The sequence below is a fragment of the Xenopus laevis genome, chromosome 6S (genome assembly GCF_017654675.1).
Source record: "Xenopus laevis strain J_2021 chromosome 6S, Xenopus_laevis_v10.1, whole genome shotgun sequence".
Taxonomy (NCBI): domain Eukaryota; kingdom Metazoa; phylum Chordata; class Amphibia; order Anura; family Pipidae; genus Xenopus; species Xenopus laevis.
Window position 1 is genome coordinate 122,978,734 of NC_054382.1, and position 26,901 is coordinate 123,005,634.

A 26,901-nucleotide genomic window follows, 5' to 3' on the forward strand; every position below is an offset into this window, starting at 1 on the left:
TTTAACGTTTGAAAGTAAATGGAATAACACCCATCAACCAACAGAAATGGACTTCTGACCAGGACTTTTCTTACACTTATATTAGCATCGAGGAAGAGGAGAGAGAGAGAGAGAGAGAGAGAGAGAGAGAGAGAGAGAGAGAGAGAACAGTACATTCATTAGTAGTGGCCATTGAGACATATTCAGCAACTCACAATACACATTATACGAATATTATTATTATGAGCAATGATGGATTCTAAAGCATTGTTTAAAGATGGAAATTCACATTTAGTAAGAGGGAAAAACAGATCGTTCCAATACTTTTACCAGGGGAGTTGATAGCCATAGAAAATATTCAACAATGCTATGAATATGAACATTTTTGCCATTAGGTTTGATTGGTCGCGAAAATGTATTCATGAATGTATGTATTCATTATCCTTTAATGACTGTCCGAGTGCTTTTACCATCACAGTCGATGGTTCTAAAAAGGTTCAGCAATTCCTTAGAAAAATTATTCATCTATAAACTGGATACATAATAATAATCCAATCAAAGCTTGAAAACACTTTTCCTGCTGAAGTATTTTCACGGAATGAGCGCAGAATACTTAAACAGCCTCCAATATTTAGAATATCAGAGATGGAGAATTTATACTCATTAGGAACCTGGTGGATCAGATGGTGGATTTATTATTGTGTTTAAAAAAACAATCAAGGATTTCTTTAGTGCTGCAAATGTTATGTTAATAAAAGACAAACATCATCACTTTTGTTTTCCCATTTTGTGATTATGGGTTATCTGCTCCCATAGCTGTTATTCTACCTTTTCTTGTTGCGTAAAGATTTCAAAATATAAAACTATATGGCTTGGTAAAGTCAAATATTTTGGGCTCAGCTAGATTTTTAGCCTATGGATAAGATTTCATATGTCCTTGAGTAAACCCAAATGGAGATAAGAAGGTCCACTGGCCAGAATGACCTTACCAAATACATTTTAGTGAACATCCATAGGCTATAAAGAAAATATTTACACTCAGATTCACTTTTAACATTTAGGGGCAGATTTATTAAAGGTCGAATAATAAATTAGATTTTTCGAATTCAATATTTGGTCAAAACTCAAATTCGAATTGGCAATAATCCAAACTTGAATTCGAATACAAAATTCTAGATTTATCAAACCCTAACCTGGTGGAACAATTGAAATTCAACTATTCACCAAATAAAACCTGCCGAGTTCATGTAGAAGTCAATGGCAGAGGTCCAGCGACCCATTTGAAGATGTCAATAGACTTCTTGACATTCAATTTTTTTCCTGAGAAACAAAATTTGATTCGAGTTTGGTCGAATACGAATCTAATACAAATCTAAAACCAATCAAATATTCAGATCGTCCCTATTCAATCATTTCAAATTTATACATTTTTTTCTTAAATAACCTCCCATATGAATTTTGAATATTTTTGAATTTATAAAAAAATCACTTGAATTTGAAATTTGACCTTTGATAAATCTGCCCCTTAGAACCAACATTTTTTTTTACAACAAACCACAAAAAAATAAATATTACTTGTAAGTATGCTTCCATGTAAATAGGACTATAAAATTAATTTGTTTCAAGGAGAACTAAACCCTAAAAATTAATATGGCTAAAATGCCATAAAATGCCATATTGCACCAGCCTAAAGTTACAGCTTCTCAATAGCAGCAATGATCCAGGACTTCAAACTTGTCACGGGGGTCACCATCTTGGAAAGTGTCTGTGACACTCACATGCTCAGTGGGCTCTGATTGGCTGTTGAGAAGCTAAGCTTAGGGCTCGTCACTAATTATCCAGCAGAAAATGAGCTTCCCCTGTAATATAAGCTGATGCTACAGTTTTGCTGATTATTAAATTTTGATGCTAATTGCACTGGTTTCTGTGCTGCCATGTAGTAATTATGTGTATTAATTACTAATCAGTCTTATATTGTGACATTTCTATTCTATGTGTACTGTATATTGTGAGTGGGTCCCTAAGCTCAGTAAGTGACAGCAGCACAAAGCATGTGCAGTGAATCAGCAGAAAAGAAGATGGGGAGCTACTGGGGCATCTTTGGAGACACAGATCTGTGGTTCCCTTGGGCTGGTACAGAAGCCCAAAACATAGGGGCAGATTTATTAAGGGTCAAATTTAGAGTTCATGGGAGTATATAAAAACTCCCATAAACTCGAAATTCAAGTTAAAAATGACCAATCGAAATTCATCAAAAAATCAAATCTTTGAAATTCGGGTGAATGGGATCAACCCGCAAACTCGAGTCGAATTTGAAATGAATTTGAATTGAATTTGATTAGTTTTTCTCCGAAAAAAAAATTGATTTTCAGGAAGACTGCAAACAACTCCAAATTGATTTCAGGACATCCCCCATAGGCTAAGACAGCAATTCTGCAGCTTTATGGTGCCAAATAGTCACATTTGAATTCTTAAAGGGCCAGTACATGATTAATTTCAAAATACGAATTCAAATTTTTTTGAAAACTCGATTCAAATTTTAACTATATCCTATATCTAAAAAAAAACTCAAATTCAAATTTTTACTTCGACCCTTGATAAATCTCTCCCATAATGTACATTTCTAGCCTATTTCTTTAGTTAAGCTTCACTTCTCCTTTAAGAAGTCTTCTTCTGAAACTTGGCCAAAGATCTTCAGAAGATGAATGCACCCAAGCTGGCTAATCTTTAAACAGGTTCACCATGACCTTGCTATAGTTCTACTCTTGTTTTGAGAGGATAAGCATGGGATGCTGAATATAGTCATGGTGTGGTAGGTATATAGACTAATGCATAAACAGAAAGATAGTGAACTCTAGGAAACCCTGGTTGGTTTTAGCCAAGGCATCAGCATTTTAAACCAAGAGTAGTAAGCTTCTGTCTCCCCAAGAGGTCGAAATCCATACATCTCTGCATCCCTCTATCAGCTCAAATGGAAGATGCGGGAATTTCTAGTTCTGCAACAGCTAGAATGCAGAAATGTGCCTATATACAGTATAATGTACGTTTTAAAGACCAGCCACACCAGGAAATAAAAATGCCCTAAAGCTTGCACACATATGTTCACTTCATTTGTATTTGAAATACCTGTAGTTTTTCTGGATTATGGGGACAGTTTGTGAATATGTATTCAAGTTTCCATTGAATTTATTGGCACCTTGTGGCATCCGAAAAATTATATTATTTTCCCCACTATCACTCTGTGTTTAGGAAAAAAACATATATAGTTCTTGCTTTAGATTACACTATTTAAAGTTCCTAAATACCTTCCTACCTTGACACAGGGGTTTCCATTTGTAAAAAGGGGGCAGTATGTATCTTTGATTTACTAAAATTAAAACATGCAGCTGCCCTATACTGAGAAAGACAAAAGCAGCTTTAATTACAGAGCCTCCCTCCTGTTCTCAGCCTGTTTACTTTTCTCCCCAGGGCATTCTTATGGCTCATTCAAGAGAAGCACCTGACCTCTGAGGAAGCAATGAACAGAGACAGAGCTTTCCCTTGTAGGCTCTTGCTGGGAGTTGATTGAGCTCACATGCTTGGGAGTCAACAAGAACTGATGAACTTCTGTTTAAATATGATTGGTGTTTCTTTCTTGGTCAAAAAGTATTCTTCTTTGTAATACCCTGACCTCCTAAGGGGACTCTATTTTTTTTAAAATCATCATGAAGGGACCAGAAAAAGCATACCTGGTGAGCGATAAAGCAACCAAGATGTACTCCTTAACTTTGGACAGGTAACACCAATTTATCCTTTTTGACATATTCGTAATAGCAAATGGGTGTTCAAGGGACATTTGGCCTTACAATTACATTTCTGTATATTGTAAAAAGTGATATTATTTGCCATTTTAAAAATAGCTTTTTAAATACATCTGTGAAGGTTTTATTTTTTTCCAGGTGATGAGTCTAAAGCAACTGTTGGACTTGTAGTAATCTTTTTAAAGTTTCACCACTCGTTCTAAGGAAGCTGCTTGGATGAAACGTTTTTCAGCAATACTCAGCAAGCCCATTTGCTTTCAACATATCACTACTAGATACCATTTAATTATGTGCCTTTCTATTTTGCCTTTCAATACCATAGGGAAGGGGTCCCCAGACCTTTTATAAGCATGAGCTACATTCAAATGGAAAAAGTGTTGGAGAGCAACAAAAGCATTAAAAAAGTTTCTAGAGGTGCCAAATAACGGCTGTGATTGTGATTGCAGCCCCGATGTGGACTGGCAGCCTACAAGAGGTTCTGTTTGGCAGCACACATGTTTTTATGCAACCAAAACTTGCCTTTAAACCAAGAATTTAAAAATAAGCACCTGCTTTGAGGCCACTGGGAGCAAAATCCAAGGGGTTGGTGAGTAACATGTTGCTCACAAGCCACAGGTTGGGGACCACTACCCTAGGGTGTAGAATACTGGGGTCATTGCCCCCTGAAACACAAAAGCAAAGAAATACTGAGTATAGAGTTATATTGTTAGAAATAGATATTTCTTTAAATAAATTCACCTTCAAGTCTCCCACTTAAACCAATACTTGTTTGCTCGGGGAAGTGGACTCCTTTAATCAAAAAAATGGAAAATTTTAGGACCAAAGGTGTAAATTTCTAATGAATTAACATTATCTCAATAGGTCACTGTTAACATCAATGAACTAATAAGAGCTCTTTCTGCAATTTGAAGCTACTAAAAATATTTAAACATTGAAGAACCCATATGATACCATAAACAGCGTAGTTATCATTAATGACAAAGAGCAAATTAATCAAAAATGAAAAATAAAGCACTATGGGCAATGCCTATTTTGGATCTTTCTGAATAACAGGTGTCTGGCTACTAGCATTTCTATTTTATACTCATTATGCCTAGGACATTTATTCTATATAAATATTTTTCTTTATTCTACAATGACATTGGATAGCCCAGGCTTACGAATAACGGTTTCAATAACGGACTCAATAAAGGACCCTACTCTTAAAATAGTTGGGCTGAGAGAACAACTCATTTTTCTTAAGAATGAATCCGTTCATGCAATAAGTTCATCAAGTCTTAGCAACCAAACACCAATTAGCTTTGATCAGTTTTGTTCCATTAGAATACAGAAAACTTGTGCCCGATTGGTTGCTTTATGGTTCACTGCACTGGGCCAATTGCACCATATTTCAGCATTAGACCTAAATTGCCATTTCCTAAATAGGCTCCTCTGGAAGAGATTACAATAAAGAACTATTTGACCTTCAAATACTTGTTGGCTCTACAAAATGGTGCTTTAGTTGAGTGTTTCATTCTAGCTAGACAATTTACATACATTATTGGATTAGTTAGCTGAACACATCTCAGATTCAGATCAATAAGACTTCAGATCAAGAAGAAAAGCAAGATGTTACTTGGTCTTCACTTGATACAGTATACATGTTTTTTTACGAATGTATTGATTCCTTGGAGCAGTACATTTACATTGTCATGTTCACAGATCTGTTTAAACTAAAGAGACAAAGATAGAAATATATGTCACAGAGAGAAACAGATAGAGAGTTGAAGGGAAGAGAGGAAGAAATTGAAGGACAGAAGAAGGAAGAAGAAAAGAGCTGAGGGAGAAGAGAGACAAGAGAAAGAAGGAGGAAAGAGTCAGTGAGGGGCAGATTTATCAAGGGTTGAATTTCGAAGTACAAAAAAACTTCGAAATTCGACCATCGAATTCAAAAACTTCTAATTCAAATTTTTACTTCAAATCAAAGTCGAAGTAAATTTGAAGTCGTAGTATCCTATTCGATGGTCTAAGTATCCAAAAAATTACTTTGAATTTAGAATTTTTGTACTTTGAAAATTCCCTTGAATTCACTTCGACCCTTGATAAATCTGCCCCTGAAAGAAGAATGGGATAATGGATAGGCAGGGAGAGAGAGTGATGGAAATGGGGAATGCAGAGACTGACAATGAAAGGAAAGGGCATAAAAGTTTGTTGCTACTGTTAACAAAGAGAACAGAGGGACATTATAAGAAAGACATGGAAAGGAGCATAATAATTAAATATATAATTTGCTTGTGGCCTTACACTAGTGCAGAAGGGGTGCAGAAATCACACCTCTTACTGTTTCTTCTCAAAGCACTTGTGGCAGGTACATATCTGTGCTCTGCACCTTGTGCCAGATTGAACATCCAGGAGGAGGTGAGGAGCATAGTGAGGATGGGTGCAACACAGCTCTGTGCTGAAAAGACAGGACTTCATAGCATGTCACTAGTGCTTTCTAATGGCACTTCCTGAATAATGGCATACAATACATTTCCAATCTATCCAGTGATCGGCTTGTTTAGATGCCGGGTTAATTCTGCAGATCTGCTTTCACCCTCACTGGAACTCATCAAGCCAAGGAACCCATGGCAAATATCTGCCTCCTATAGATTCTTCTGGCTTATTTTCTTAACAATCATAGGCAATAGGCCAACTTCCCCGGGTTGTCCTTACTTAAATATGGGGTTATGTAGTAGCCCAGTATACCCAGCCACCTAACTTTTAAAAATCATTTGGGCTTATTTAAATCCAGCTCTTTTTGATTCAATGCAGTGTATGTACCACCTGACATAGGCTGCAACTTGCTATCAACAGCTCTGTAATGAGTGGTATCCCAAACCCAGAACTAACTCCAAGTTTCTCAGCCCGCTCTTCTACCTTTAGCAGCCACCTTTGGCTTCTGGTGGAGCCCTCTGCTTCTCAGATGCTGCCAGGTCTTATTGCGGGAGAACCAGGGAGAGAGCAAGGGAAACCAAACGTATATGGGTAGGTCGGAGGAGCAAAATCGAGGAACAGGCCGGGTCAAACCACATGGGCAAAAAGGTCTCAAGGCAAATATCAAGAGCAGGGTCAGGGTCACCGGCCAAGGTCATACACGGATAGAATAATGCAGTACCAAGCATTCCTGCTTCCATGTTCTACATAACATGCACAGGGTGATCCTGGCCTCTCTACTGCCAGAGGCAGCCTCCCCCACACACTCACCTTTTTACGCCACAGGGCTTGAGAGGGGGTCCACAATGTAGGCTGGAGGAGTCCAGGATGCAATTGCTAGTGGGGTACTGCTGCCTGGCGTCAGTTTCTCAACATGCCTCATTGACACAGCACCCCTGAACATGCATCTTCATTTCCCACCCACTAGTATGCACATACAAAAAGAGGTGCAACTGTTTGGTGCAGGAAGCAGATTTCGAAGGGACAAGGTAGCAAATGCAAAAACCATATTTATTGCTCCTTGCCCATGTAAATAATCCCATATGAATTTCTTACTGGTGCCTTGTAGAAAATGAGCCTCAATGTTTCATTAAAGAAGACATTTCAATTTCTAATATAATCAGAATCAGTAAACCATAGATTGTTGCTAGTTATAGCAGGCACAGATCAGGCCTGAGCCTTCTACATTTGGATTGGCAGTCTGAACAAACCACAGTGGACATTTTCTCTGGCACTACTTGGCCAGGTTCCTGGTTTCTGTTTAGAAATATAAGAACATCAGGTTCCTATTGAAGAAGAGTAATAAGCACTTTCCCTCTAGGTCAAATGCTACTAAGAACTGGCAGTAATTCTACACTTCCAGATTGTTCAAGTAACATCAGTGTTGGATGATAATATCAATGTTCTTTTGTTGTGGTCTATTATTGTGTTTTGCCATAAGCAAAATATGGGCTCATTCAGTGGTAGCTATATATACTGAAAGTACAGGTATCGGATCCGTTATCCAGAAACCTATTATCCAGAAAGCTCCATAGACTCCATTTTATCCAAATTTTTTAAATGATTTCTGTAATAATAAAACAGTAGCTTGTACTTGAGCCAAACTAAGATATAATTAATCCTTATTGGAAGCAAAACCAGCCTATTGGGTTTATATAATGTTTATGATTTTCTAGAGGAAACAAACCTCTTATTAAAAAAAACCCACCTCCCACTCCACATAGACCCCCCCCCCTGCTACCCCCTGCTACCCCGGGCAAATGCCCTAACTTTTTACTTACCCCTCGGTCCAGATTCAGGAATCAGAGTTCACAGCAGCCATCTTCCGGGTCTTCGGTAATCTGAGAATGAGACCGGCAGAGCGGGAGATGCGCATTTGGAGCAATTCCCCGGTTCACGACAACTGCGCATGCACTAAATTGACAGAAATTGCCAAAGCGCAGGAAGAAGACACAAAGACCTGGAAGATGGCTGCCGTGAACTCCGATCCCTGTATCTGCACCGAGAGGTAAGTATGTGGGGTAGGGTTTTTTTTTTTAATAAGGGGTTTGTTTCTCCTTTAAGGAATGAAGATCTAAACCCCAGGTCCCGAGCATTCTGGATAACAGGTCCTATACCTGTACTTGAGACTATAGCAGCTGTTTTGATTTGGGGTAAAGCTAAGACTTATACCACTGTGCAGAGGTTCATGATCCATTAGCCAAGGAAAGCACCATTTAGAATGGCTCCTGCCACTGTTACAGTCCAGGGGGACCTTCTAACCAGTGTGGACCCTAATGATGTGCCTATAAGCTAGCATATATTGGCAGGCTGCTCCCAGACAGGCCACACTAGACAAATAAGAAAGAGGTCAGGGTGTCAAATAAGTAGTAACCACAGCAGAGATGGCTGGTTTCAGGCTTGGCCCTTAAATAGTAGTAATAGTACTGGACCCTTCAGTAAACATGATCCTACCATCAGTCTTCAGGTGATGGCTATAGCACTCTCCAAACATGCTTGCCTCACTCTTGCCTCTTTCTCGCCTCCCATACTTGCACTTACAGTACATAAACAGCTCCCAGGAAGCTTTCTAGATTATTCATCAACCCAGCATCTCACTGCTGAGCTGTCAGTCATGTGGGTATTACCAATAAGCAGCTGGATGAGAGAGTCTGGGCAGAATTATCATGACTGTAATCTCTCTTGCCAACCAAGTGAACAAAGAATTAACAGGCTGCCAAGAAGACAGACAGGTGAATCCATTAGGTGCAGGTATGAAAAAGGAAATTCTGATGCCTTTGAGCAGGGATCTTCAACCAGTAGCTCGTGGGCAACACGTTTCTCTCCAATCCCTTGAATGTTGCTTCCAGTGGCCTCAAAGCAGGAGCTTATTTTTGAATTCCAATCTTGGAGGCAAGTTGTGGTTATTTTAAAATCAGATGCACTGCCAAACAGAGCCTCAATGTAGGTTGACAATCCACATAGGGGCTACCAAATCACAACACTTTGGCACCCCAAGAACATTTTTCATGCATGTGTTGCTCCACAACTCCTTTTACCTCTAAAAGTTGTTCACAAGTTCAAAAGGTTGTGGATCCCTGCCTTTGAGTAACTTCATAGATTACTAATATTACAATCTGCTATATTGGCCAGTTTGTAAATGACCCCCACCAATTTTATTTCTCTATGGCAGGCATTAAGGACAGGGCTGTGTTGCACCCACCAGATTTCAGATGAAAGCTTTGAATAAGCAACAAGGGGCTACAATTTGTTGCAGATACTGTCCTGGATGGAATTTGTATCATCAAAACATAGTAATTGCTTTAGCTATGGATAACTTAAATGGGGCTTAAAATTATTTTATTTCAGGAGTAATTTTCACTTTGGCACCTTTTCACTTTACTTTGAGACCCTTATTATTAGAGGGATTTTTTAAAAAAAAAAATACAGTTAATAATGCTGCTCCGGCAAAATTCTGCACTGAAATTAATTTCACAAAAGAGCAAACAGATGTTTTTATATTTAATTCTGAAATTTGGCATGGGGCTAGACATATTGTCAGTTTCCCAGCTGACCCCAGTCATGTGACTTGTGTTCTGATAAACTTCATTCACTCTTTACTGCTGTACTGCAAGTTGGAGTGATATCCCCCCCAGCAGCCTAAAAACAGAACAATGGGCAGCTAACCAGATAGCAGTTACCTGCCATTTGTTTTCGAGCTGCATGTCCCCAGTGCTCCTCAGAAAGCAGCTGGGCATCATGCCGCTCCTAATATTTTGCTGCCGTTGGCCCGGGCCTGAGAATGAATTCTAGTATTCTTATGTGGACAGTACAGGTGTTTTTGACCTTTCTCTTTTACTTTGTTATGAATATACTTAACCAATAGAAAAGGCGCCTATTTACACAACAACAGTCAAAGTGCTTAATGAAAAAAATTAGTACAAAAGACCATGTTTCTCCCCGTAATTCCAGTATTTTCACCTGCTGATATCAACCCATCAATTACATTCAGTTGACAGATCAGAACAAATATTAATGGATTCCTCTTGTGCCGTTAAAAGCAACTGTGTTTCTAAATCATAATGTGCAGGCTTAAAGAGACAAAGGAACCCTGGACTTGGACAGATGGTTATAGGAAGGTGTTAACTATTGAGGTCTCCTGTCCCTAGTGTCTGAGTTATAATTATTGGTGCTGAGATTTAGGTAGGATAAGGACTAAGATCATGGCCCTAAGCACATATGTGCCCATATTTATGACGTCACCTCTACCCCCTACCTCCCAAATTTGCTGCTGGATTTCAGCATCAGGGGATGAGTTTTCTTTAATAAAAATAGACGTTTTAATCACAATATAGGCATCCGAGGGCTGCCCTAGCTTGGTGTCTATATGGTAAATATGACAAAATTACGAAAAAGGCATGCCACAAATGCTTTCTATATATTGTTTTCGCAGATTTAATTTTGCACCCATATTTTGATTTGGCCCTTGATGCTACTGAGCGACTTAATCAATGAGGCCCATGTTGTAAGAATGAGTTGTAGCTCAGTATCTGATCAGTGTCTGAGGTTGGACATTCCCGACAAACCTTACCTGATGGTAACACATCTCTAATTGTGGCTCTAAATGTCGAGATTTAGCTGCACCTTTGTCCTGACACAGATGTTATCAGAGAATTCTCTCAAGCTGTCTCAGCGCTCAGCGCATTAAGCACTTTCCTCCCAGCAACCAAATCTAATAAATTACTGTTATGCTCTATTGAAAGCCATTAGAGATCCCATCACCCTGATTCAAATGGAAATATGTTTGTTCCTTTGCATTGCTTAACGTTTAATAGTCTCCATCAGTCTTGTTTCTTTGCATATCAACGAGCAAGCGGTGGAACAGAATTCTAATTATTGAGCTTTGCTGGATTATTCAATGTTTCTCGATTTTGCTGAATAGTTGATTTATTTACCAAGCTAAAGATCGGGAATTTCTGTTTTGGAAATGAGCCCAGATATAACAGAGTCAAAGGTGCCTTGTTCCGATGTTCCGTAAGTCTCTCGTTCAATTCATATTGTTATTCAGCTGCTGTAGTACCGGCATATCAAATCTTCAGCTCCAGGGCAAACGCCTTTCTACAGAGATGTATGAAAAGATATGTAATATCATTCCTCCATTTCCCTTACTACAAACTCACTGCATCCCCCCAAAACAATTTGTCAACTCTAAACTGAAAGGCAGAAGGTGTGGCTTCTTCATCTCTACATAAAACCATTTAGTCAGTGCATTTTCAGGCCAAAAAGTGCCTCTACCAGTGGTGACAAATGGTTTCCATTGTCACAATTAACAGGGACAAAGCCTCCCACTGACTCCAAAGCATGGGGACAAATTCACTAAAGGGCGAATTTTCACCTGCAAAGGCTTCGCCACACTTCATGCCACTTCGTTAGGTGTAAATTTGCTAGCACTACGTTAATTCACTAAAATGCGAAGTTGCGTCTCTGTAGCCGAATACTGGTGAAGTTTCGATAGTGTAAATTCGTCATTGGGAGCATTTTCTAGCCAACTTTTGCTAACGTTAATTTCTGCCTAGCAAAACTTCATTAGTACACTTAGGGGCACATTTACTAAGCTCGAGTGAAGGATTCGAATGAAAAAAACTTTGAATTTCGAAGTATTTTTTTGGGTACTTCGACCATCGAATAGACTACTATGACCTTCGACTTCGACTTTGATTTGAACGATTCCAACTAAAAATCTATTCGACCATTCGATAGTCGAAGTACTGTCTCTTTAAAAAATACTTCGACTACCTACTTCGGCAGTTTAAACCTACCGAGGTGCAATGTTAGCCTATGGGGACCTTCCCCAGCACTTTTCTACGGTTTTTTTTGATCGAAGAAAAGTCCTTCGATCGATCGATTAAAATCGTTCGATTCGAAGGATTTTATCGTTCGATCGAATGATTTTTACTTCGATCGATCAAAGGAAGTCGAAGGATTTAACTTCGAGGGTCGAATTCGAGGGTTTATTAACCCTCGAAATTCAACCCTTGATAAATGTGCCTATTACTCTTAGGTCAATGTGAATAGGGCGGGTACATATAGATCATATATATGTCTTTATTAGAGATGTTGGTGCAAATGCTTGAAGTGGCCACTTATTATTACACATGTCCAAGGAAGCAAAATAAAGACAAGCCGGTGAAGGAAACTCTGGCGAAATACGTTCTTTAAAATTTGCACTGTAGTAATTTGTGGAGTAATGATCTTTCACCTGAGTGAAAATTCGCCTGGAGAAAGAGCACGAAACGCTAGCGAATTGTCCTCTTCGCCTGTTAGTAAATTGGCGATGTCCCTAGATTTCTAGCGAATTTTCCCTAGTGACGGCCACTGCCCCATGGAGTCATCCGGTCTTAAATAGTGAGGAGCGAATCTGACCTGTTTTGCTTCATCAAAAATTTGTGAAACCGTGAAAATTCGCCAAAATGCAAAGTCTATGGGCAACAATTTTTTTTGACGCTCAACAATTTTTTTCTATGGGCGTAATTTTCGCAGTGAAGCATCTCTGGACTGTGAACAGTAACATTAAAACATTAGCATAGGCATCCAAGCCATGATGTCCAACCAACACTCCTCTGCCTTTTGAATGACAAACTTAAGGGGTCGATTTACTAACATTCATATTTTTTTTAAGCACTAAACATTGTGTATTTAACTGATTACTCTAAACCACAAAAATGTGATTATTAAGTATAAAAACCACTAAAAACCAAATACTAAGGGGGTTATTTACTAAGCTCTGAATACCCAAAATTCCCAGAAATCCGAAAAATTCGTGATTTTTTTAATAAAATCGGACTTTTAAAAAAAACACAAATTTTTTGGAATTTATTAAAAATCCCGAATATAAAAACACGGCATCTCAAACCTGTCGAGGTTGCATAAAAGTCAATGGGAACAGTCCCATTGATTTTTGGTTGTGTCTGGGGTTTCGGGCTATTTCACAATGTTTTCGGAAAATTCCGGTAATAATAAATAAGCGTTAAAAACGCGAGCGGGTTAGATCGGAGTTTGTAGCAGCCGATATTGAGATAAATTTGGACCTTGATAAATAACCCCCTAAATGTCACCATCTAAAAGCTAAAAGTCACGTAAAAGTTGATGGGAGCTGTCTTTACAAATTGTAAAATCTTTCTTTGATTTGAGCTTTTAGGGGTTTTCAGTTTTTTCTTATGGGGGGCTCCTTTTGCCTAGAAGATGTATTAGAGCTCACTCTTAAAATCACCAGACATCATGTCTCTCTACATGCAGAATTTGTGCAAAAGGCAGTTATTTTGTTAGATTTTGTTTGTACTGGAATCAGTTATTTGAGTGAGCTCTAATTCATCTGCTAGGAAAGAAATCCCCCCTATAAGATATATTGGATCTAACTGTCAATGAATATCTGACACCCAACTGCTGCATGAAGACAGAATGAAGAGAAACAGATGCTGAGAGAGGAATAGTGAAGATAAACTTGATTATTTCAGAAATGATGCAGAATATTTAATTGATTGTATTTAGAAAGTTTCTTCAGTATGATGAAGCTTATATTAAATTTTCATTTTCACGATAGTTCCCCTTTAAGATTTGTAGTATTTTGACCGATAATGACAAACTGCCAATTTACTATAGGGAGAGTCCGGCAAATTTTGGAGAATTAACTTTGCATTGGTGAACATTCTCTTCCCATTGGTGAACATTCATCTTTTCACCAGGTGAAATGACTCCAGTCAATATTTGGTAATTTCCCAAGAGAAAAAGAATTCTAGCCAAGAGAAATTTCTCTAGGTTCAGACCGATAGACTTCCTTTGTAGAGCATCATAATAAAGTTTTGCTTATTATCTACATTCCCTCCTTCGTTATAGAGTACATTCACTAGAGAATTTTCCCCTCTACAATTGTATAGGAGAATACACTGGAGAATGTTCACGGAGAATTTACACCAAGAGAAAAATAAAAAAATTTTCTCTTGCAACAACGTACTTATGAGTCAAGTTTTATTTGTTAACTATATTTAGTATGTAACATTAAATACAAGATACATTTAGAATGTAAGACCCTATGGGGCCGATTCACAAAGGGTCGAATATCGAGGGTTAATTAACCCCCGATATTCGACTGGGAATTAAAATCCTTCGACTTCGAATATCGAAGTCGAAGGATTTTAGCCCAAATAGTGCGATCGTACGATCGAAGGATTATTCCTTCGATCGAACGATTAAATCCTTCGAATCGAACGGTTCGAAGGATTTAAATCCAACGATCGAAGGAATATCCTTCGATCAAAAAAACTTAGGAAAGCCTATGGGGACCTTCCCCATAGGCTAACATTGAGTTCGGTAGCTTTTAGATGGCGAACTAGGGGGTCGAAGATTTTTCTTAAAGAGACAGTACTTCGACTATCGAACGGTCGAATAGTCGAACGATTTTTAGTTTGAATACTTTGATTCGAAGTCGTAGTCGAAGGTCGTAGTAGCCCATTCGATGGTCGAAGTAGCCCAAAAAACACTTCGAAATTCGAAGTTTTTTTACTTCGAATCCTTCACTCTAAGGGGCAAATTCACTAAGATGCGAAGTTGCGCCAGGCACAACTTCGCCGCACTTCGCCAGGCGTAGTTTCGTCAGCGCTCCGCAAATTCACTAAAATCCGAAGTTGCGCTCAGGGGTATCGTAAGGTTGCGAAGTTGTGCTAGCTTTGATTCGCTATGTAAAGCGAAGTTACGCTAGCGAAGGCTAATTTGCATACGGCGCCAAATTCAAATTTCAATGGAGGAATACGTATCAGCACTACAAATGCCTAGAAAACCTTCAAATCATCAAATAAAAATGTTATTTTGCCCTACAGATGTGCCCACTGTCTAGGTAAGTTGCCATGAGTCAGGAAATGTAGGGGGGAAGGAGGGGAGCCCCAAAAATTTTTTCGATCTTTTTCGGCCTATCACCCATAATGTAGAAAACACGCCAGCGTTTTTTGGGACTTAGAAAAAATTTTGACTTTTTTTGAAACAGTTGAAAGTCTAGCGTAAAAGGTAGCGTTCAGTACACTGCGCAAGTTAGTGAATTTGCGTAGTTACGTCGCTAGCGAAAATTCGCCAGGCGTAAGGGTGCGAAGTAACACTAGCGAATCTACGCCAGCGTTCGTTAGTGAATTTGCACAGTAACGAAAATGCCAAACGCTAGCGAATTAACGCTAGCGTTCGGCGCTTCGGCGCTTAGTGAATTTGCCCCTAAGTTAGTGAATCGGCCCCTATGTGTGTTATAAATTATAGTAAAGTGCCGAATAACTTGCTGACCCAATAGAAATAAATGATGGCGATGATCAGAGAAACACATTTATAACCAATGTTATTGAACAGAAGAACGGATGAAAATCATATTTTTGTATGCGCTTGATCGAGTAAAAAAAGGGCTATAATGGTCATGCTAAAACATGTTATAACTTTTTATTTAGCAGTGAAAAGAATAACTTCAGCAAACCTCCACTTCAGGACCATGAAAACCCACGTATCAAATATCACTGCCACAATAACAACACCAAGGCCTATGATGCCAGGCAAAAAGAACAAGCGTTGGCCAAAAAGAAACTGTGTATTGCATCACTTATATGCTTCATATTTATATCTGCAGAGATTGTAGGTAAGTCCTGCTCCCACATATATACTTGCATTGATCACTATTTTTTAATATTGTTTATATAAATTATATATTGTTTATAAATATATAGCAGCCCTCCTAAAATAATAAATATATTAATAATATTGTATGATGCTGAAACACGATTGGACATTTGGTATGACTGCTGGCGATGGAATATCGATTGATGGTTGAACCATGTTTAGGATGAATAGAGTGACATAATATTGTGGGGGTCTATGTCTACATGGTACAGGTATTGGATCCGTTATAAGGAAACCCGTTATCCAGAAAGCTCTGAATTACGGAAGGCCATGTCCCATAGACTCCAGTTTATCCAAATAATCCATATTTTTAAAAATAATTTTATTTTCTTCTGAAATAATAAAAAGGCCTTCTCCTGCAGTCCTATAGTCAAATAATTCCATTTTTTAAAAATGATTTCCTTTTTCTGTGTAATAATAAAACAGTAGCTTGTACTTGATCCCAACTAAGACATAATTAATCCTTATTGGAGGCAAAACCAGCCTATTGGGTTTATTTCATGTTTAAATTAGGGATGCACCGAATCCAGGATTCGGTTCGGGATTCGGCCAGGATTCAGCCTTTTTCAGCAGAATTCGGATTCGGCCGTATCCTTCTGCCTGGCCGAACCAAATCCGAATCCTAATTTGCATATGCAAATTATGGGCGGGAGGGAAATCATGTGCCTTTTTGTCATGGATGTAAAAAAAATTTTCCCCTTCCCAACCCTAATTTGCATATGCAAATTAGGATTCATATTCGGTTCGGTATTCGGCCGAATCTTCTGTGAAGGATTCGGGGGTTCAGCCGAATCCAAAATAGTGGATTCGATGCATCCCTAGTTTAAATGTTTTACTAGTACAGGGGAGCAGACAGCAAGATGTAGAACAGACAAGGGCAATACCTGGCGGGCAATGCAGTACCAAATCAGATAACAGAAGAGTAGTCGAGGTCACAGGCCGAGGTCAAACCAAACAGTAGCGTGGTACAAAATCAGGTACAGAGAATAGTCAAATAACAGACAAAGGTCGGGAGTCAGGGAGTCAGGAACAGGTAAGGGTCAAGAACAAGAACAGACTTAGAGAAGCACACCCAGGAACTATAGGAATAGACCTTAACGTTGGGCAATGGGAATAGGACATTTGCGTCTTTAAATAATTGAATTTCTCTCCAACCGCGATGACATCATGTGGCGCACCGAAGAAAGCCAAGAAGAAGCAGTCGGTAGGGCATCCCCGCAGTAAGTACTCTTACATTAAGGTATGAAGATCCAAATTAGGGTAAGATCCATTATCCAGAAAACCCCAGGTCCCAAGCATTATGGATAACAAATCCCATACCTGTACAGGTAGAATTGCATCCAAAATTGCACCTTTCAAACTGCACTTGTTTGTAAATAAGCCCTACTATCTTTGTTGAGTGGTGGTGGTGGTGAAGGGGATTCATCATAACCTACACCTGTTTCATTCCACTGAACATCGTTCTGAATTCTCTGATGACATGGTATGTTAAATGGTGATGGTGGATCCTTTTCTAATTTTATGATAAAATTCAGGGGATTCCTTGTATTAATATCTTACATTCTATGGGGGGTTCATTCAAATGGGAGAAGTGGCAATACCTTTTTCACAAGAAGAGATGTCCATTGTAACTTCACACAGATACCAGGGGAATGAACTCCTTGCAGAAAGTGCCCCCGTTGGTACCTCACAAAGGACCAAAACATTTGGGAGAAATGTTAACCAAATAACCACTGCTGGGATGCAATGCATATTTTTTTGTTTACTTAAAGAGATCACAAAATGTAGAAGGGTGTAGAAAATGGTGAATCCAATTGTATGCCTATACTCTCTAGGCCTTCCATGTTTATTCATATCCATGTTTAATTATTATCCTGCAGAATTTGCATGTTCAGCCATGGAATATGCTAAGTCTCTCTGGAAGGCTGTGAGTATTTTCATTTTAGTTTGTATAAACTGCAGTCCAAATCTGCTTCTATCAAGTAACATGATACACTAATATTGTGGTTGCTTGGGCAGCAAGATTACTGCCATATTAGAATCTGGGGACCTGATTTCCAATGTAGATACCAACCTCTATCTTTATTATTTTTGGCTCTCATCATCCTTTTGTGCTTATATGGAGGGGACTCTTTGGGAGTTATTTATCAAAATTTGAAAAGCTCCCACTATTTTCTGAAAACTACTCCAACCAAATCTGCATGGATTTTCCCCCCTATATATTAATACATGTTCCCGAATTTTTCTTGTGCGGAAGATAATTCTTTTAAAAAACAGAACCCTACTTTTTTTTCAGATTTTGTGTTCGAAACATAACATTTTTTTAGTAAAATTGCCCCAAAAGCTTAGATTTTTCTGGAAACCTAGCGCAACTCAGAAAATATTCCAAATCTTGCCTTTGACTTTTTACATGTTCTCAGAAGGTCTGAGTTTGAGTACGTTTTTCATCGGACATTTAATACCAGTGTCGGACTGGCCCACCGGGATACCAGGAAAACTCCCGGTGGGCCCAGGTGTCAGTGGCCCCTCATGCTGCTAAATATTTGGCCTATTACATGGTCATTGCCTATTTCTATGAGAACAAAGAGGCTAAATAGATGGAATAACAGGTTATAGTATGTAAAGAAAAGAGACTAGTAGAATAGAGGTTGAGTCAGGAGAGGAAGAAAATAATTCTTAGAGTGGGCCCCTGGTTTAAAGGTTTTTGGGTGGGCCCCTGGTCTAAGAGTTTTTGGTGGGCCCTTGGTGTCCCAGTCCGACACTGTTTAATACCATAGAACGTTAATGTAAGGGGCACTAGCCTTGGTGGTCCAGTGGGCCGGGAGGGACACCGCCGCTCCTCCGGCAGGGACACCCGCCGTGTGGTATTGCCTCTTTAGTGTCCTGAATCTCTCTGTCTTAGGACACCTGCGGCACGTACTTCTGGCTTTTCTGCACGCAATCACTCTGGCGTGATTGCGTCGTCACGCAAGGGCACGAGTTTCAAATGTATTTAAAGGGGCTTTTTACACTGGATCTTTGCCCGTTGTTAGGTTTCATTTCTGAGTTCCTGGGTGCGTTCTATGTATATTCTGATTCCTGTTTTGACCCTGCCTGCATGATTCTGCTGACTTCTGTGATCTTGACTTCTGCCTGTTATCTGACTATTCTGAAATCCGTAATCCGACCCGTGCCTGGCTTGACTCTTCTGATCTGATCTTTTGGTTTTGACCCTTGCCTGTTCGACTTTGCTTGTATTCTGCCCGCACCGACCCGGCCTGATTTGACTACACTTTTGTCTGTTCCTTGAACTGTGACCTTTTGCCCAAAAAGACTTTGCTAATGATCGTGCCCCTCTGCTCGTCCAGAACCCTTCACTTGGCTCCTCTCTTAATAAGACTTGGCAGCATCCAATTAGCCGAGGGCTCCTCCCTAGGTGAAAGGCGGCTGTTAAAGGCAGAAGCAAGAGCCGAGACCAGGGAGCCTAGCATTGGCATACCTCCCAACTGTCCCTTTTTCGGAGGGACAGTCCCTCTTTTGACAGCTCAACCCGCAGTCCCTCATTTGTACTGGAAAGTCCCTCTTTTCTCTGCACTGAACAGCCAGAAAAAGTAACAAAGTTTCTCACTTAATTGGCTTTTAGCAGAGAGCCCAGAACAGCTAACAGGTGCAAATAAGATACTTTGTAACAATTTTGAGACACAAAAACACAGTTTATATAAGGAGAAATATTTTCAAACTTTCATAACCTGCCAAATTTTGTAAAACAAACATGGTAATTAGGGGGTGTGGCCACAGAAAGGGGTGTGGTCAAAAAATTGCTGCGCTACGTGTGGAAATTTTTTTTTGTCCCTCTTTTTACTTCCAAAATGTTGGGAGGTATGCATTGGTTCTGAATTGTAGGGTACCGATCGTGACAGTTAATAAATCTTCTCAAAAAAATTTGTATTTTGTCCTTTAAAAGTCTGACCAGAAAAAATTGGACTTCGATAAATAACCCCCTTTATGTTTCAAAAAGCCATAGATAAAAGAGAAAAAGTAAATTTGACTAGAGGCAATAAAGCTCCCTAGGGAATATCTGAAATACAAACATATGAGAACAGCAAAACAAATGTTGCACTAAAAGGTTTAAATGTCACTAAACACTATGCAGAATATTCCTGTTAGCAAGTTAATTAAAAACCTCATGGGAAAAAAACAGAAAAATTAAAATATATTTTAAGAACAACTGCATCTTTTAATTATTGCAAATCTAACCAATCCAGCAAATAGATGATCAGATCTTTAAGAGGGAATACATTATTTCTTGTCTCAAAAAACTGATGCATAGGAGTGTGGCAGGATAACCCAGACTGTTGGGAATAGAGAGGAGACAGCAGTCATAAACTGAAAGTGGTACATGTTTATCAAAGCGGTAAAGACATAAAGAAACTAAATTGTTAACTTTTTTGCTCACTAATACTTGATTGTCAGAGGCGACATTTACCAAGTTTACTTACTCTAACATAATTACCTAATTAAGTATCGTTTGTTTCAGGTGGGTACATTGCAGGAAGCCTTGCTGTTGTAACAGATGCAGCCCATCTCTTAGTAGATTTGTCTAGTTTCTTTATCAGTCTTTGTTCCCTCTGGCTTTCATCAAAGACTTCAACAATGCGGCTAACATTTGGATGGTATCGAGCAGGTAAGACTTCATGAGAAAAGTTAATAAATACTTACATAGAAAGATTACTAAAATAAGCAATTACATACCAAGTCAGGTTGCAACTAGCAACCCCCAATCTCTTAGAAACCTACCCCCTTTTGGGGATCTGTGCCAATTTCAGCAGGATATAGTTTCTACTAAATTTAAGGTCCTGGCTGAGCCATATTCAAATCCTAAAAACCTTTGTCGAATGCAATTATTTTGGCATGCATGGTTCTTTTTAACCCCTCCTTGGTCTCATTTTCATATGCAAATTAGGTTCAGGATTCCTTTGAGGAAAGATTTGGGATTCATCTGAATGCCAAAATAGTGGATTCGGTGCTTCCCTAGTGCTTTTGCAAAATAAGTGCCATTCTGCTGGAATGAGAGTTTCAGAGCACTATGGGGCAGATTCACTAAAGGGTGAATTGTCGCCAGCGACCGCTTCACACAAATTGCACCACTGCGCCAGGTGCAAATTCGCTACCACTACGCTAATTCACTAAAATGTGAAGTTGCACCCTGGGTGTTAAACGCTGCCGACTTTTTGCTAGCGTTACTTCAGCAGTGCGAGCATTTCATAGCGAAGATGTGCTAGCATTTGTTTGTGCCAAGCGAAAATTCGCTAGTGATCTTGCCTTAGGTCAATTTGCATACGACAGGTAATTTAAAGTATGGACGTCTTTATTATAACTGTTGGTGCAAATGCTTGAAGTTACCACTTTTTATTCCACATGTCCAGGGAACCTTAATAAAGACAAGAGAATTAATATAATGCCCTACACATGAGCCCACTGAAAAATGAATGTCCATACGTTATGAAATGTCCGGCGAAAACCGGTTACCTAAAAAAAAATTTAAGTCAGCCAAAAAAAGTTTGTGAGGACTTTTGCAGGCAATTCCGCTTCAAAAAAGGAAAAGTCGCCAGTGTTTTTGGAACTTTAATGCATTTTCGACAGAAGATTGAGGAAGATCTAGCTGCTTTTTAGCACTTCGTCTGGTCTGAGGTGGCGAAGGCAACTTTGGCTAAAGAGGTAACGTTCAGTAAAATCTGTACTTTACTGAATTTGCGGAGTAACGACCTTTGTCAGAGTGAAAAGTTGCCTGGTCTCTTTTGCTAGCGAATTGGTGCCTGCGCCTGTTAGTGAATTTGGTGATGTTGATGTGGATGGTAACGTTTGGAAAAGTCGCTAGCGTTAGCCATTTCGTCCTTTAGTGAATCTGCCCCTATGTTATTGCACCACTTGATATATAACCACAAAGGCCCTTAAGTGCTTTGGACATATGAAACTACTTCTATAGAGTTTTTCAATGAGAATCTGTAGACAACCCTCCCTGTACATTACTAATGACAAACTGAACAGGATCACTATACTAGAACTAGATTTGCTTATAGCCCATACATTTTGTGACAAGCCTGCCTCTATTTTCCCTTTAACTAGCAAGTATATCTGTGGCAATGAAAGAATATGGTATATGACTTATCCTGTGTGGGTCCTCTCAGGAGGTTATTGCTCATCTGCATAAAGACTAAAAGCTAAAACCATTACAGCAAGGCACATGAGTTTAATCAGCCTGGGGTATATAATGAACAATTATCCACCCTTTTTCATATTCAGATGGAGCAAACTATTCAATGATGGCTCAGTTGGAAAAGGAGCGTAATAGTGAGTGTCAGAAGGCAAAAATATGCTCCATCTGTAGCTGTATAACATCAGCAACACTGATTTGTAGACTGTCCTAATTGACTGTCAAGAATTTTGCATATAAATATGAACCTTTGGCAGTTTGACTTCTCCAGCAGACACACATTTCTATTAAATTACCATTGGTGGCACAGGAGAAGGCTTGGAACATAATTGACCTGAGCTACCTGCTCATTTACACGCTGCTTCTTTAAAATCACACTATAGATTGAGTTAAATGCTTCCAGTTTTGTGCTGCACAAGCCAGGGGGGGGGGGTTGTTTCACCAATGATATCCATGGACATTGTTGGAGACAAGTGGTACAGCTGTCTGGGGCAGCTAAAAATCTATATAATGTAAGTTTCGGTATATCAATATATTCCTCGTTAAAAGAATGGGATGGTGCATATGCCTCATTTCAGCCAAAAGACAGATTAAAAAATACCATATGTGAAACTTATCTTCTACTCAGTTCTGATTTATTGTAGAGATATTTAGAAAAAAATATCACAACCTCAAGTACATTTTTTTTCTTTCTTAGAAATTCTAGGTGCACTTCTGTCCATAATAACAATATGGCTGGTGACAGGAGTACTAGTCTATTTGGCCATCGAGCGAATAATCCGGCCTGATTACACCATTGATGGAACCATAATGCTGATAACCTCTGCCTGTGCCTTGGGTGCCAATTTAATGTAAGATGCCATTTTTTTACAGTCATCTTCTATATTTATACGTGTTCTTTTATTTTTTTGGTAGACCTTACAACAAATATTTTTGAATCACTTCCCTAATAACAGCAAAACATTCCAAGAATATATAGAAACTTTTAAATAAAAAAAACTTTTAAATAAAAAAAGCCAGACTAAACTAGTATCCACGATTTATCCTTATTTATCATGAAAAAAAATGGAAAAAAAGGGATCAGGGAAAAAACACAAATTTTTCGGGTTGTTGCACAAAAAACACAACTTTTTCGGGTTGTCGCACGAAAACCACAACTTTTTTGGGTTGTCGCATGAAAAATCCGAATTTATCTAATTTGACACCCAAAAAGTCTGAATTTTTTCATGACAAGCCCAAAATGTTATCGTACGAAACATAGTGCAGACCATAAAATCTTCAAATTGCAAATAGGACCTCTGCCATTGACTTCTACAGGACCTTGACAAGTTGAAGATAAAGTATTTTCGGATTTAGACTTTTTGCATCCTTGGGGTATAATAAATCTCGAAAAATTTGAGTGTTTTTTTTACACTAAAACTTCAGATTTTACATTAATATGTGCATATTTCAAGTTTTTAGCATTTGGACTTTAATAAATAACCCCCAAAATGTTATGCAGACCAAAGGTGTCCGAACATTTCCAAAAATTTAATAAAACTCTCCCCAGTGGCGTAACTAGATGTTGCTGGGCCCCACAGCAAATTAATTTTAGGGCCCCCAACATATCCAGTGTTTGTCCTGTTTTACCAATATATGTTCAAACTGCTCATCAATGAGAGCCTCATGGGGCCCCCTGTAGGCCCGGACTGGCAATCTGTGTGTTCTGGCAAATGCCTGAGGGGCTGCTGTGTGGTTCAATAGAAAGATACCATATAGTGGGCTGGTAGAGGGCTGTTTGGGCTGGTGGGGGGCTGTTTGGGCCTCTGTGTACTTGGAATGGTAGGGCCTATTTTGACTCCCAGTCCAGGCCTGGCCCCCTGTACCTCCTGGGCCCCCCTGCAGCCGCAGGGTCTGCTTCCTCTGTAGTTACGCCCCTGACTCTCCCCTATATAAAATCAAACTTATTACCATAATAATCGTAGATTGGATGCAGAATTACAAAAAATACTACTCTACAAAGTGATTTGTGTAACTCAGCACCACTTGAGACATGAGAAAGTTCTTCGGAGGCTTCTGATCTCTTTCGCGAGCAGAGCAACATCAGAACAGTTCACTGTTTTCCTTCAGAACGCCTATCACTACTATCTCTTCAACGGTGTTGATACTAAACTAATTATATTGGCAGCTAACACAAGACTTAAATAGCTCTAAAAAATTAATATTGTAAACTGGAAACAGGCACACTGACCATTTTTACATTTACTCTTTTTTGTTAAAGGAAAGACAATAATCAATTATACACCAAGAGAACTGTAGAAGACTTTCCACCTGTTATTACATTGCACCTTAGTAACATGTTTTACTTGATTAAATGTCCTATGCTGCACATAATGTTACGTTACTGATTTTTTTTTCTCGTTTGCATTTTTCCAGCTTGACTTTGATTTTGCACCAACCAGGACATGGACACAGTCATGCAGGAGGCAAACATGAGCATATGGCGTCCGACTACAAGCTCCAAACCAATGCGAGTATTCGTGCAGCCTTTGTACACGTCATAGGGGATCTGTTTCAGAGCATTAGTGTTCTCATTAGTGCACTGATTATTTACTTTAAGGTTAGTTCTACTCATGCCTCATTACATTCAGCACAAAAAGTCATTAGTGGAATATCATTCAAAGCATTGAAAGAGTGTTTTAGAGGGTCAACGTAATTTTTGATACTAATGAAGGGACGCAACTATTGGTGGAGTATATGGCAAGTAGGGTTTAAATGGGAGCAAAAGTAATTTGGGAATGCAAAGTATGGGATTAGTGATGGGCAAAATTTTGGCAGCCATGGATTTGCGTCAAAATTGTGCATTTAACTCTCTGCAATTTTTTTCGTGAACCAAAAAAACACCACAACAAAAAAAATGCCCGTTGACTTTAATGCATTTGGACAAAACAGCTGCCTTAAGAAAAAAAAAGCCCATTGACTTTAATGCAAATTTTTTCACAGTTTTGCAAATTTTTTGGGGAAGCGAAATGGGACAAATTCACTCATCACTATATGGGATTAACAGAACACGACATTTATGATTAGGTTACTAATGTGGATATGAAAATGCACATATATTAGGCGAGATATATGGGTGAGTTTTTTGAATAATGTTTTTGTTGTCCTAGATAAAACTGAAATACCAGCTTGGAGGTCAGTTAGGGTTATATTTGGGGTCAATACTTACTTGCTGCCCTATGTATTCTTGGAACGGTAGTTCAATGGATGACAATCTTTCCTATATCTGTAAACCTGTCATGCATTAATGGGATCCCTGACCAGAGGTTGGACCCTTAGTAAATTCATCAACTGATGATCTAAAACAGAGGTCCCCAACTTTTTTTACCCGTGAACCACATTCAAATGCAAAATAATGCTGGAGAGCAACACAAGCATGCAAAAGTTCTTGGGGGTACAAAATAAGAGCTGTCATTGACTATTTTAGTAGTCCTTATGTGGACTGGCAGCCTACAGGAGACTCTGTTTAGCAGTACATCTGGTTTTTATGCAACTAAAACTTTCCTCCAAACCAGGAATTGGCTGCTTTGAGGCTACCAGGAGCAACATCCAAGGGGTTGGAGAGCAACATGTTGCTCACAATCTACTGGTGTCAGGACCGCTCGGTGCAGTCTTACCTGCCGGCGCCTCCATCCACTATAGTGGAGCAGATGAGGCTATAGAGAGAAGGAAAAGAAAACTCACAAGTCCATGCTGTGGCCACTTTGTCAATGTGTCCATTCCTAAAGGTGTGCTGGTTCCCACTTACTGGTCTCCAATCCAGTGGACATCATATGTAGGGGGTTTAGCGGGCGAGAAAGCCATTCCACACTCATAGAATAAAAATCAATGTCCAGCTTTATTGGAAAAATTAAAACAACAAACAGGCATCCTTAGCAGATGTACTCCTACCCTATGACATTTTAGATCACCTGACGCGTTTCATGCCCCCATTTGGCACTTCATCAGAGGTGAGGTCACAGGATATCCTGTGCCTTATATACCTGTGTTCATTAAAAAAATCTCACGTGGGTAGCGGCACCGGCGTTTCGGCGCAGGCACGATGAGGTCACACACGGCGTGAAGATTTTAAGTAAAAAGATGCCAAGGTCACGGGTTCGATGCCCGATTATAGGATTTCTTGGGTGTTTCTAAAATCCTGCTTATTGCTGTTTCCTGGACCTTGACCCTGCCTGTTCCTTGACGAGCTGATTTTCTGCCTGCCTGCTGAACTACTGTCTGGACTTGATTACGCTGATTCTTGAACCCTTATCTGTATGGCAATCTTGGATTTTTACCCCTAAGCTTCCTCCTTGGTCCTGACTACTCCCTGGTGGGAGCCGATAGGCCCCTGACAACTGGTTGGGGATCACTTATCTAAAATATCTTTACCTTTTCCTATGTCCAGTGCTTGGTATTATTATTATTATTATTAAAATGTATTTATATAGCGCCAACATATTGCGTAGCACTATATGTCCATCTTCCTATATTTGTAAACCTGTTGTGAGTGAAGGGGGGCCCTGACCAAAGGTTCTTCTAGGGTGGCCTGAACCAAAAAGGTTCACCAACCAACAATCTAATATATCTTTTCCTTTTACAATGACCAGTGCTTGGCATGTCCATCTTAAATATAAAAATGTATCTCAATGTTATTAGTAAATAATTGAATAATGCTAAGTAATAGTATTATGGCTAGAGAGGGGCTCTTATAGGGACTGCTTGCGTTCTCCATAACTTGTTCCTCTGCCATTCTCCCTGTCGGGAGTGATG

The 26,901-nt window shown here is 39.2% G+C and overlaps 1 protein-coding gene across 1 annotated transcript in view; it reads left to right on the forward strand.

Moving 5' to 3' along the window:
- The first annotated feature begins 3,469 nt into the window (after nucleotides 1-3,469).
- slc30a8.S (solute carrier family 30 (zinc transporter), member 8 S homeolog) overlaps nucleotides 3,470-26,901 on the forward strand; it is a 35,562-nt gene continuing 12,130 nt past the window's right edge. The window contains exons 1-5 of the mRNA XM_018223829.2: nucleotides 3,470-3,754; nucleotides 15,692-15,876; nucleotides 20,434-20,580; nucleotides 22,808-22,961; nucleotides 24,526-24,709. Coding sequence (XP_018079318.1) covers nucleotides 3,684-3,754; nucleotides 15,692-15,876; nucleotides 20,434-20,580; nucleotides 22,808-22,961; nucleotides 24,526-24,709 — 741 coding nt within the window. The 5' untranslated portion in view covers nucleotides 3,470-3,683. The remainder of the gene's footprint in view (nucleotides 3,755-15,691; nucleotides 15,877-20,433; nucleotides 20,581-22,807; nucleotides 22,962-24,525; nucleotides 24,710-26,901) is intronic.